General features: G+C 38.5%; 1 protein-coding gene across 1 annotated transcript; it reads right to left on the bottom strand.

Moving 5' to 3' along the window:
* Positions 1-7,484: 7,484 nt before the first annotated feature.
* sox12 (SRY-box transcription factor 12) lies at positions 7,485-12,391 on the bottom strand. Its single transcript, XM_067387305.1, has 2 exons — positions 12,184-12,391; positions 7,485-11,831 (listed from the first exon to the last, which is right to left on the bottom strand). The coding sequence occupies exon 2, from the start codon at positions 11,778-11,780 to the stop codon at positions 10,671-10,673; it is 1,110 nt and encodes a 369-aa protein (XP_067243406.1). The 5' UTR covers positions 11,781-11,831; positions 12,184-12,391; the 3' UTR covers positions 7,485-10,670.
* Between the last annotated feature and the right edge of the window lie 1,503 nt (positions 12,392-13,894).

The raw sequence follows: 13,894 nt of genomic DNA, 5'->3' as shown, positions 1-13,894 counted from the left end.
AAAGTGACAGTAAAGAAATGTATAATGTTATGATTTCAGTTTCAAATAAATAGTGTTCTTTTCTTGGACTTTCCATTCATCAAAGTGTCCTGAAAAAAAATGAAAACAAATGGTTTTCAACATTGATAATAATAAGAACATGAAATGCGGAAAAAATTCAATCAACAACCGATGCAGAACCAAGTCCCCAGCCTACATTTTTTTCTGATAATCCATTACAATTGGAGATATGAATGTCACAATATGGAAGAAAAGATCTGTCACTACTTCAGTTTCATTTGCTACACAGAAACATATGTAGTTATGTACGTTATTTAGTTTGAATATCTTAAGTATTGTAATAATTCATCCTTCCCATGGTAGAAGTTACAGAAGCAGACCTTAATAAAGCTTCTATTGTGAGTCCACTTACACAAACACACACACAGATTGGTAAATAAAGTGTTAAGTCTGAAATTGCATCCCCAGGAAATGAAAAGTAGCAGTTTGTGTCATAAAAAGAGGAAGTTGTCATGTTGTATAGCTCATGTGTTTCCACCTTTTAAAGGCATCCTTTAATGATTCACAGTGTCAGAAGTTTCATCTCTTTTCCTTACATTTTCTATTTTTTGTTTCCCTTTGTTACAAGTCTTTCTGTCAGATCTTTCTTGCTTTCACTCTCTCTGTCTTCTCCCCCCTCACAAAGTCACATCACATAACTGCCTCACCTCTTTTCTGTGCTGTAGTGTGGCTCTGTCTTGTTAACGCTAACCCTAACTTGAGGAGACAGGCCACAGGCGCCCCTAACACACAACACCAAAACAGAGTCTGCACAATGACTGCATTTACATGCACAGAAATGTTCCTATATTAATCAGAATTACTTGTTTGTAAAGAAATGCATACCTTTATTCAGTAGGGATGCATTAAATTGACCAGAAGTGACTGTAAAATTATGTTACAAAAGATTTCCATCAATTAAATGCTTTTTTTTTTTTACTTTTGTACTAAACCAAAAAAAGTATCACTTTGTTTCCACAAAAATATAAAGCAGAGCAACTGTTTTCAGCATTGATAATAATTAAATGTTTCTTGAGCACCAAATCAGCATATTAGAATGATTTCTGAAGGACCGTGTGACACTAAAGACTGGAGTAATGATGCTGAAAATTCAGCTTTGACTAAAAATTATTATTTTTATTTTATTAATAATATTTCACATTATTACTGTTTTCAATGTATTACATAAATGCAGCCTTGGTGGGCATAAGAGACCTATTTCAAAAACACAAAAAAACTTACCACACATTTTGTAGTAGGGTAGTGTATGTGTCATGTAAACATATGTGCCTAATTATAATAATCTAATAGGCCTATATTCTGGTAATTATTCTAGAAATCTGAATAAGACAGTTGGCATATCATAATTTTGATTCTTGAAATGACCTAATTCAGACCATAGCTGAACATTCATTTATTTTTGCTGATTTCTGTCCAAATTAGAGTAATTCTGGGTTTAAAAAAAGTCAAGCAATAAGTTAACATATTTTTGGAGGGAATAGAAGTCTGAAAAGAAATTACCATAAATCAAAATACAGATGAGTGAAAGCACTGTAAGTGTCTCATGACCTACATTTTGCTATTGTGCTGTTGTCAGTGGAATGAATGGGGTTTAATGAGTCCAAATGAGTTCAATTACTGTGCAGAATTGCCAAAAATGCATCACTTCCTGTAGGGAAAAGCATAAAATAATATCCACCATTTATTCAAAATATAAAATTTAGAACCCTCAGAATATCCACCTTTTTCACACGAATTATGGCTTCCTTTAACTGTAAACAATCAGTGATAGGCTCAGTCTGTGAATGATTATTTATTTTTTTTTATTACTGAGTACAATGAAGTGACCAAACAGTTGATGGGCCCCACTGACTTCCATAGTTTGGGGGAAAAAAATACTTTTTGGGGAGAAAGCAGGAGATACTTAGTGAATCATTCATGGGATATATCATAAAGTAAATCAGGAGAGCAGACCACAAATGCGCAGTACATGTTCTCTTGCCACAGATATTCTTGTGATTACCATATCACATTAAAATACAAAGCGTTACGTTAATTATTCTGACGTCTGAAAATAAAACATGAAGGAAAATTGACAGCTCATTCAGTCAAACTGGCTGAGGATTATTTGTAGCGCAACCTTATTATTTGAAATTTGTTTCAGTCTTTTTGAGTGGAATTTCCCCAAACCAGAAATGCCTCCCATAATTCAAAACGCAATAGGCTCGTCAGGAAAAAAAAGTGGATATAGTCTTAATTTATTTGGAATATGCTAATTACATGTATACAGAAATATTCCAATAGCTGTAGAATATGTTAACCTCTTTTTCTCTATAAACGTTTCACCAGTATATAGATCTTAATTGGAAAATTCATGTTCATAAAAACATGGTCAGTGTGCTACCGTGGGTGTACTTGTGAACATATCTTAATGTGTGTAGGTCTTTCTGCATGTGTTTGTGGTTGTCTGTATGTATAAATGTGTGAGGAGCCAAGTATCTCAACACCCCCTCAAAATCTCTCATTACAGTTTCCTCCTGGCACTGGCATGGGCCCCTCTCTCTGTGCCACACCGTTCTCTGTCCAACTGTCTGGAGACATGGCTGGAGGGGACAAGCAGTCCAGATCTGTCCATCTGCATGTCCCTATGGCCCCTCAAATCCCTACTTAAGAGAGGACATATGACAACCTTCTGTGGAGAACTGAATTCAGACCAATTTACACACATTTTCTTCTTTGACTAAACTCAGGTTTGTTATGCTTCATTTTGACCCACCTTTTTAGTCCTTTAATGAGAAAACACTCCTGATTTTAGACCCAAAGACATGTTAAGTAGTGCAGAATCCTTCTGGTCTGCTAAATCCATGTGTGTAGATGCTGACTCACTCGATTAGGCTGCCGTATCTCCAACAGCGAGGGCAGAAGCAGGTCAGAGAAACAGCATAATGCAGCATAGCACCGGAAAAACTGGGTCTTTTCATCTCATCCATGTCTGAAAGTTCACAAAACCAAGTCAGCCAAGCCTAACATGGCTTTTTTCCCTCTCGGTCTTACTCGCCTACCCCCAATCACCCCTAGAGAGTCATTCAGATCTTTAGTTTCCACTCACCTTCCCGAAACAGCCTCTAATCATTCCATCTCCTGCTTATCAACGCATAATTGGAGGTACAGCAATTAGTGAGCTCTAATTGATCCAAGTATGGACAACACCGGACTGACGCAGCAGTTTAGCATAGGGCTAATTCTCTTCTCATCCGCAAGCCTGTGCAAGAGAGCGCTAGATAAATCAGCCTGGACAGAACAGCACATTTCACTGTCCGACCCTCAGAAAAGTGGCTCAAATGCGCACCATTATCGGCACATTTCCTCATACCAGCCACTGGAAAGCGAGTTGCAGTGAAATATAAGAGTCCAATTATTCACACTGTAAAACAGCTATCTGCTTAGCCAAGCACCTAGGGAAATTCAATAAGTTGTTCCAGAGATGAGACTTGGCTTTTACTGGACACAGATTTTGTGAGCATCCATCACAGAGGCACGTAGATGAACTAGTCTGCCGATACAAGGCATCGGGCAGGGGAGTAAAATGAATGGTGTGCTCTCTCAGCAGGGCTTAAAATTAAAGTGAGACATTGTTGGGCCAACCTGGCATGTTGTATTTGGAAAATAACAGCCTCAGCTCACACATGTACTTTTTTGCTCAGAGAGCACTATTTCTTAGGGCCTGGTTTGGATTGCTGTATACTATTGGAAGGATGCCTCAAATCCTGTGTGAAAGGCATTGCCTGTAATCCTGCTAATCCTCTCAGGTGTGGCGTTACTCACAGGAAGGTAGCTTATTGGTGATGGGGAATCAAGGCCAGGGCATCTATTAAACATCCACCGGCAGAGTAGATGTAAGCCTTCTAAAAATTTTAGCTTATTTGTACTTTACACAGCTTTTGCATTGGTATTTGTTACCATAGTCTTGCCACAAGGGAAGTAGAAAAGCAATGGTTAGATATAGAGGAAGATCCCATCTTGAATTATGCCCTTGGCACTTCTTAGTTCCTCTGAGCCCTTGGGCAAGGCGCTTAATCTCCATTTGCTCTGGGGGTGCAGCAGTATGGGGCACCTGTGCTCGGATTTCCTCAACTTTGTTATTTAAAGATATGCAAAGCGAGGTTCCCAACTGCCTGTAATTGGTGAAATTCAACCTTAATAAATAGGGAAGTGCACAATATATTGGTATAAATATCAGTTATTGACCCATATTAGAGATTTGTATTATTTTATTAGTCAACATTGATTATTAATTGTGCGAAACTCCAATAATTTAATAAATGTTAACTGTAATCTTTAATAAATCTCAAAACGCATTTTTATGATACACGTTTTAATGTTGTGGTGCCTAAATCCACTTGTAGCATTATAAACAATTGTTTATAGTGTTTCAATTTAATTGGATTTTATTATAAGCCATGAACCAAACCAACAAAACCAATTTTTTTTTTTTTTTTTTAGTTTGGGAGCATAGGAAGACTGACTCTGCCATTTGTAGTGCTTTATAGGAGTGCTAAAGAGTTCTTATGTCAGGAATTCTCTGATTGGTGGAGATTTCTTTGCAGACTCATGGGTAATGTAGTTTTTCACCTGGAATTGATAATGCAGGCTGATGGCTTCAACAAAAGCAAATACCATGTAGACATCATCTATCATAATCATGTAGTGCATTATACAAACTTACAAACTATACAAACATTATACAAACATTACACAAACATACACAAGTGTTTATTCTACCTCTATGAAGAAAGGATAATTTATGAAGAAAGGAAAATATATGGATAATATATTTGTTGTCACTGAATATCATACAGTGTGGTCGGTTTACAATGTATTTGTTTGACTCACTGCAGACATGCTGTGATGTTTTTCAGATGGGGCACAAGAGTGGAAAATGCCATAATTTGTGGTCATGATGAGTTTTTAAAACATCACCCTTGGCTGGAGTGGCCATGTGGTTCTTATATACAGTTAGGAGAGAACATCACAACCCGTCCCATATGGAAGTCTCTGCTGAAGTTTTGTTGACTAATCAAATGGCTCTCATTTAAACTGATATCAATTTCTATATGTAGAAATGAACTTTTACATGTGAGAACAGTGACTTATTGAATTACAACAATACAGATATATTTTAGTTCACACACTTGATTGTATTACTGGGCATTTTCAATTGTGTAGGCTAAAAGCGCCTGGAAATGGTTCTTGTGTTTGTTAGTGCTAAAGCATTTTCATATGTCATATGGAGCTGGCTGTGTATGTTTGCATGTAACGTGCTGTCACTTACATTGCTGCTGCAACCTTTCATGCCTGTGCGCTTTGACCACAAGAACATCTGCATCCTTTCTGAAACTCGCGTCAGAGACAGAGTGGGAGAAACCCGCAGCGTTAAACAGACACACATGACAGGTCTATGTCAAATGCATGTTAGAAAACTTATCTACATATGGGCAGCTTGCTTATGCCACATATGCTTAATCCACACTAATTTAATTGAAAAAAAGTAGCTTTATGTGCATATATGTAATTGTGTTGAGCATGTAAGCTCTTTAAAATCACACTCACACAGACAAGGTCATGTGTTGACTAAAGCAGTTTATTGATGAGGGTGTCATTACACTGATGAGTCCATCAAAACGACTAACATGCACTGCTCAGATCTATTATGTACACAAAAGTGCTTTCGTCTCTATTTGTGCTCAGTACCTATGAGGTATAGAGATACTACAGCACACTATGGAAACAGACATGCACATGAATTTCGCAATGCTAATTATCCAAATCTCTGCTAACATGTAGAAGACTCCCGTCTTTTGAAAGGTTTTGTGCACAGTTGAAGTTATTTTTCCTTTTTTATTGCAGTGCAGTGAAGAGAATGACTGAGGAAAACAATCGCAATCTATTATGCTTAAACCTATAGAGAGTTGTGCAGAAGTATCATTCTCTAAGCGTAGGTTAAAGCAACAGTTCAGAAATGAATCCTGTCATTGTACCCTCATGTCATTCCAAACCCATACTTTGTTCTTTTTTTCCATGAAACACATAAGGAGAAGTTCTGAAGAATGTTCACACAGCTCTAGTCCACACAATGAAAGTAAATGGGGACTAGAAAAAACAACAGAGTAGCGTATATAGCTTGTGCTCTAAATTCAGAGTCTTCTAAAGTCATGTGATAGCTTTGATTTAGAAACAGAAATTTTAACACTATCTCACGACCAATTCGTATGTATTTTATGAGGTGGCTAATTCGTACGACCTCACTTGTACAAATTCAAATGATTTGTCTAAACCCAAGTGACGGGTAGGTTTAGGGGCGGGGTTAGGGGTAGGCCATTTCTATGAATTCATACGAATTCGGCAACTCGTAAAATACGTGCGATTTAGCAAAAAACATACGAAATTAGCTACCTCGTAAAATATGTACGAATTGGCATGAGATCGGGTTGGAAATTTTTGTGAAATTCAAACCATTATTTACTGAAAATCTTGCTTGACAGCCATGGTCACCCTTCGCTTCCACTGTATGGAAAAGAGCAGCTTGGACAAAAACTTATTTTGTGTTCCACAGAGGGAAAGACATACATGTTTAAGTCTGAGGGTTTTTGGCGGTGAACTATCCCTTTAAGAGCATGATAATAGCACATATACAAACATGACAACATCACTTCTGCATGTGTTAAATTAACTCTTTTCGTGTAAACTTGAACACCACACATTGTCATACTTTATGTTTCTGTGTGACAGCGAACGCAATGTTTGCTAATCAGATGCTGTGGTCATTCATGTAAAGGCAACAAAATCTTTTGATTCAGTGTAATCATGTACAGCATTAGACCTGGATAATGTAATACCAGATAACAGTTGAAAGATCCAAACCACAAGCATTCAAAAAACATATACTATGGATTAAATATCACTTAAGTTGTAGGTTTTATGACCATTCAGTCATCTTCTGATTGCATAAGGAATAAATCATTTAAAAAATAGAGGAAAATTACAACCTAGTATTATTTCCGTTGGAAACAATCAGACAAGTGGACCTCTAACTATGAAAATTGTAAAACAATGTCCTTGAGGCAATATGGTCATAGTTTGGCAACCTTTTGATTCTGAAGAGTGCTTTAGCTGATGACTCTTGATGTTTTCATATCATTGTCACATTCCAAGATGATCATAGGGGATCCGACATAAGATTTCTCACCTACAGTCTGTAATAGCTGAAACGGCACCATGCTGAGATTATAAATTAGCTCTGTGCCTAAAAACAGTGTTGCATTGGGAATTATCTGGTTTTGTTGCGTTTGTTGCAGTACAAACCACTCTGCAGGTCTGTGGAGTCTTCTGTGATAGATCAGCTTAGTGCCATGAAAATTCTTCAGTCCTGAAAGGGAAGACTGGCTCATGTTTTGTAATAAGACTCCATTGGTGGCAATCACTGATTTTGGCAGCAAGTTTCCGCCAAACATGGAAATGAGGAAGCGCATGCTCCGCATATGACAGGTTTAGCAAAGCTGAGTCTGGCCTGTGTGAAATTAGCATTGCCCTTGGTTTTCTATCGCACAGAATGCTGTTCATTAATCCCCAGCCCAGAAGTAGGAGGTGCCGACCAGATGGGTATTTTTACACTGCTTCAGTTATATACAGCTTTCTGCATTTATCACTTTGACACTAATTTGCCTGAGCCCATCTGTGATGTGTCGTTCCCATTTTCTGGTGCTCGTAGTAAAATATCAAATAAATAAATGACACTGTCTATAAAATAAAAATAAAACAATTACAAAATGATAAAATATACTGGCAAATATAAACGTAAAGCGCCCATTTTTAAGACACATTTAAATAATGTTTTATTTACAGCTGAAAAATGCACCCAGAAGGATTGTGACATTTTAAAATATTTAATATTTAAAAAGGTACAACTTTGCAGATTGACCTTTGATGCTACATACAGTTCTTTTGCAAATCATCAAAAATGACATACAATGGCCAGACGGAGTGCATCTTAGTAATGGCTGAATCAAAGCAGATCCACAGTGGGTTGATGTTTTTTTTAGTCCTGAGTCCGTTTAATTGACTGCTGGTGTTTGGTACGGTATTGGTTCAGTGTGTCACCTGATATTATTCAAAAATGTATGGAGACAGATTTGATTTACATACGTCTTAATGCAAAGACTCGTTCCTGTGTGTTAACTTCTGGTGTGGCAAGTAATTTCACAATTTCAGTAGTGCAGAATCTGCTAAAATAGTGAACATATCACTTTCCTGAAATCATTTCCCTGATGATTGTTGAAGGCCTAAGCCTTGTTTTTGTTTTTTTACCTATTCACAAATCCTTATTTATGACGCATGCAAACTTGATTTTGGTTTTTCGTAATACAAATGACCTTTTTGTATTACAAAAGTAATGCCATCCATTGCTTCACTTATAAAGAAACGGAAGTTTCCAGTAGCTTGCGTTATTTCTACAGTTTCTACAATTTTGAGCATTTAAAATGCCAACGCTTCAGTTTTAAAGCACTAAGTCTTTCTGCGCTATACATATATGTTGACGCAATGATTTTATACATTGAAAATCCTCATATGTTTGTGTTTTATGAATGAAGGCCTCGTATCACAAACCATGTCCATCCTTCCTATCGGTCCTCTTGTGTTTAACGCCATTTCCCTTTTCAGTTGAAATACATACACCTGAATTACATGTTTGACCACCGAATGTGGCATCATTCTAAAAACCACTTGATAAAACTAAGATTTTTGCAAACTATCATGGTCTAGAAAAAATACTGGTTGTACCGAACTAGTTCAGTCAACTCTTTCCTACAATAAGGAAACACAGCAAGATGGAGACCGTTTATGCCTCTGTGGTCACAAAAGTAGTCATTATGCAGTCCAAACAGTGAGGTTAAACCAAGAGCAAACAGACATCAGGTCCTTTTCCTTTTGTGTTCCTTCGCTTTGCACAGCATGCTGCTGCATCTTCACAGGACGTCGGGAATCGACGAGGATTAACAGTTTATGTAAGATACAAACTGCAGGGTTTGTTGTCCCTTCTCTGACAACTGTTGGTGGGAGGTAAATAATGCTGGTCTCCCGGGCACCAACTGAGCTGAAATTAATAAGAGCATGTGGGTGGAAAAAACAAAAAGAGGACGGATCCTGTTTTGAGAAATCGGGGCATTCTGTCACTTCGGTTGGCTTCAGATGGTTTCTCCGGGAGAGAAAGAGACGCTCACACGCACACACAGATCATCACAGATGAATTACCTACGGGAGGCACTAGGACCTAGACAAACGATCCCTGAGAGAGTCAATGGGGGCCAGCTGGCAGACACAGATTTCTAGCCCTGATCGGGGCAGCTGCAGCCAGACTGCAGACATGACATGCATTTCAGTGAACCGGTGCAAGAGCCCCCCCTCGTACGCCTCCCCACTCCGGCAGACGCTCGGTAAGCACAGAGTCCGACCCCTGCATAAAAGCTGCTGCCTGCATGGACAGATGCACAGTTCCCTGAAAGAATCAGTCCCAACCCCCAAACCCTAACCTTAACCCCCTTTTGTCCACAGTCCAAACAGTTCAGGCACACATTGACACACACACACACACCTGCACGCAGGGCCGATGCAGAGCTGCCTTTAAATCACATGTGTGTCTTAACGTCTGCGGCAATGGCAAGGTGATGAAAGTGCTATTACCTAATTAACGAATAGGATATGAATTATGTGTCTGCAGTGATTTCCTCCGCAAGGTTACTGATGCTTTACTGTAAGTGCTGAAGGTTTTAATAAATGGTTTCAGTCATATTTTCCTTTTCATCATTTCTTCCCCAGTCTTTCAGAATATTAATGTACCAATACTATCAGCGGACCTCTATATTTGTACATAATGAAACTTCTGGTGAAAATCGGATTTGGATGAATAATGTGTAAGAGTTTACATTATAATGACAGTGCTGGATATAAAAGGGCTTGTTCAGTCAAAAATGAAATTTGTCACCATTTATTTACCATTTTGTCTTCTGTGGACCACAATAGAAGATATCTTGAAGAATGTCACAGTGTTTTTTCTTCACACAGTGAAATCCAATGGTGTCCAATGTTGTTTTGGTCCCCATTGACTATGGATGTATGGACAAAAACAACTGACACATTGTTCAAAATATCTTCTTTTGTGTTTCATGAACAAAGGAAGTCGTATAGGTGAGTAAATGATGACAAAATGTCACTTTAAATCAATACAAGTTTTTGTATTGACTGCTGCTCATCATGTACTTAGAGAGAGTAGCTTTCAGTTTAAAACATTTATTGAAACAGCTGGTAAAACTTAGTCCTCTATCTCTAAGAATTACACCCAGCTTCCTCTGAAGTGTTGAAAAAAGATCTGAATGTCTAACAGCTCTGCAAAGCCCCGTGTGTCTGTTAGCTAAACCAACAAGATGTGACATGCTTGGAAAGTAAAGCAATAGCACTTACGGGATTCATTGAGAAAAATAAACACATGGAAAAAGGAATTGTCCAAGTACAACATGGACAAAATATTTTTAAATTGGCAGCTATGCAGGCCGGTCCACATTACAAAGGACTCAACTTCAGTAGGTGAACACTAGGTCTGAGATACTGGGCACGAGCAAGTCCCCAGAAATCATTTCGTTCACCTCTGGAGTGCAGTAATCTGGGAAGTCAAAATGGGATCCTGAGTTAGCATGAAATGCTTCAAAGTCCTTGTCCAGAGCAGAGCAGTCCATAGGCATACTGTTGGAAATGATATGCAAGAGTTCCTCGTCCAGTTCCTCATCTGAACACACCGACGACACCAAAGAGGAGGAGCTGGTAGAGGTCGGCGTGGACGATCTTCCAGACGTCGACCCTTGTGGCTCGCTCATCGTGGACTCTGGGGGAGCCTGGCATTCGCTGTCCGAGGAGAGACTCTGGATGCTGCTGGTTTGAGAGATGGGCACTTTCACTCTGAGCTCAGGAACTGGTTGCTGGTCCTCAGATTGAATGGTGGCCTGCTGGTGTAGGACAAAGTGACTTGACGGGTTGTGATCGTCTTGCAGAGTCACTGGACTTTCTAAGTTTACATCCATTGTGTCGTCATCGCTCATGCTCTCGCTGTAGCTCTTGTATTTATTGCCACTGAAGTTCATTTTATGCTTGGTAGAAGCAGGTTTGATCTTTAGCCCTTTGCAGGAGAGCCCACTAGATCTTCCTGAATGGGGCTTGCTGGATTTCATTGGCAACTTCTCGCCAAGTTTCACAGGGGTAGAACACTTGCTCTTCTTCCTGGGCCGGTACTTGTAGTCAGGATAGTCAGCCATGTGCTTTAGACGCAATCTTTCAGCCTCTTTGATGAAGGGTATCTTCTCATAATCGGGCAGTAGTTTCCATCGTTTTCCGAGGCGCTTTGAAATCTCTGCATTGTGCATGTCAGGCCACTGCTCCATAATCTTCCGTCTCTCAATCTGGGACCAGACCATAAAAGCGTTCATTGGTCTTTTGATGTGCCCAGTTGGAGTTTTACACCAGTTGGGATCTTTGTTTGGAGGTCCATGTCCAAACACCTCAACATCGTCTTCCGCCGCCAGTCCCACAAACACCTCTCTGGTAGAATTGCTGTCCATGACTGACAAGTATTTGTGGGTTCTTTGCTGAACCATGATGCAGCGCTGAGATCTATTCAGTAGGTTCCCTAGAGTCATCCATGACAAGACACTCTAAGATGCAGCAACTTATCAAATCCTGCTCTTATCCTGAAATGAATACAGACATGTCTTCAGTGACCTCTTATAAACTTCATTTCTTAAACACAAACTTTCATTTTTCATTTTTCCAAGACAACTGTTTTAAAAATGTAATGTTTTTATAGTATGTGTTGATAATGACATAAATCTTTAAATGTCATTTGAATCAGTTAGATATGAGACTCTATATATAGCAAATGTGTATTTATTTATATATATATATACACACACACATACATATTTCATTTACTTTAATTTGTTATATATTTTAATATGAAATATGAAATTTTTATATATAAACAAACAAACAAACAATAATTTTAAAAATATGATTAAGTATGTTATGAAATGTAGTACTTACTATAAAAAATGAAGACAGCTTCTGCTTACTATGCACAATCACTTGCTCTCCTCACATAAGCATCTCCTCTGCTGTAGCAGTTGTGGTGGAAGTAAAAAAAAAAAAGCTCTCCAGCGTCTGCCTGCTGTTTTATCACTCTGTCCTGCATGCGGACCCTCTCTCTCAGACGCTCTCTATCCTCTCAGTCACTCTCCCTACCCTCGTCTGCCGTTTCTCCTCCTTGCTCCCTCTTTGTAGGAACGCCCCCCCTCGTCTGCTGTTTTATAAACCCACACTGTAAACAGCTCAACCTTACCAGACACAGTCTCCTCCCCTTCCACCCACCGCTCTCTGTCGTGGTGTGTGTGTTTGTGTGCATGTGGGTGTGTGAGTGTCAAGGATGGGGGGGTGAAAGTTTCCATGCAGTGAGGCACAGCTACAGTGCAGCGGATGGAAAGAGAGAGATGCTAACTGAAGAGGTGTTACATGCTACAAGCAAAAACTTAAATTAGGACAAGACCTTCAAGGCAGTCTGGCACATGTAGAGTCATGTATTCATGATGTATTTCTCGATTTTCATAAATGGAAGTAGCACACTTGCAGGCATGCCTTCAGTGTTTGCATTTTTGTGTGTAATTTTAGGTAGCTGACACAATCCATGCACTTTTGAAAAAATCAACACCAAGATTTTAGGTAAAAATGTATGTGAATATGTAAGTGAAAGTGTGTATTTTAAATTCTGTACGCAAAATAGAAATATATCTAAAAATAAAATATGTAAAAACAAATAAAATTGTTATTCTTCTATTACACAAAAGCAACAAGTACAACAAAAATATAAAAATAAAAACTATTTTAGCATCGGCTTAGCCTTCCCCTGCCTGCTACTGCTTCTGTTTGCTTTTAGAAGGAAAATCTGCCCATAATTGATGGTCTAGGATCAGTTTTCTCCATAATTATAGCATTAGGCAAACGATCAAGTGTGTATCTGTGTTTGCACTCTGGAAAGGTTTCTATTTACAACACATTTTTGCAGCGTTGAGCAGTGTAACCAATCCCAAACATAACTGTTGATTTCTTGGCTAATCAGAGGTGTTTAAGTTAGAATCCGCTCACCTCTCAAAACGCCTTTCAGTGCCCCCTCACAAATCCTCTGATTATAACAAAGTGTAGGCATAATGAAAGATTCATTGTGCAGTCAGCTTCATTGATTATAACGGAACTTTGTGAGATAGCAGTTAACTGAAATGAGTGACAGTTTTTTTGTGATTATAAAGGGAGCGCTCTTTGCACGGTTTGTGCCATGCCAAATCAGGCATGTAGTAGCCTGTTCTTGCTTTTCTGTTAATTTTAACAGTGGTTTGTGATTATCAGGAGCATTTATGCTGGGATATGTAGGTGTATGTGTTCTAAGCGGCCTAACTTGAAACTATTTTGTGGAAATTTCATGGACATGAAAAAAATTATACATTTACATACGGATGGGAATGTGACAAAACACGGGAGAAGGTAACAAATATTTTTTAGACCTGTACCTCACATCTTCACCTTCATACCCATCATGCGCGGCTCTGAATAAGATTTATTTGATATACTCTAGCAGCCGATATTTTATATTTAGTGTTATGCTTATCGTTAAATATAGTCTTTAGAAAAATAAATGTCAATTTTTCATAGTGTACATTATACTTTAGTACTGGCTTAATTCACTTGTAGCATTGAAAACAATAAA

This window comes from Chanodichthys erythropterus, chromosome 6 (assembly GCF_024489055.1).
Source record: "Chanodichthys erythropterus isolate Z2021 chromosome 6, ASM2448905v1, whole genome shotgun sequence".
Classification (NCBI taxonomy): domain Eukaryota; kingdom Metazoa; phylum Chordata; class Actinopteri; order Cypriniformes; family Xenocyprididae; genus Chanodichthys; species Chanodichthys erythropterus.
The sequence above is the reverse complement of the archived record's forward strand: the minus strand, read 5'-3'. Positions and strand labels throughout refer to the sequence as shown.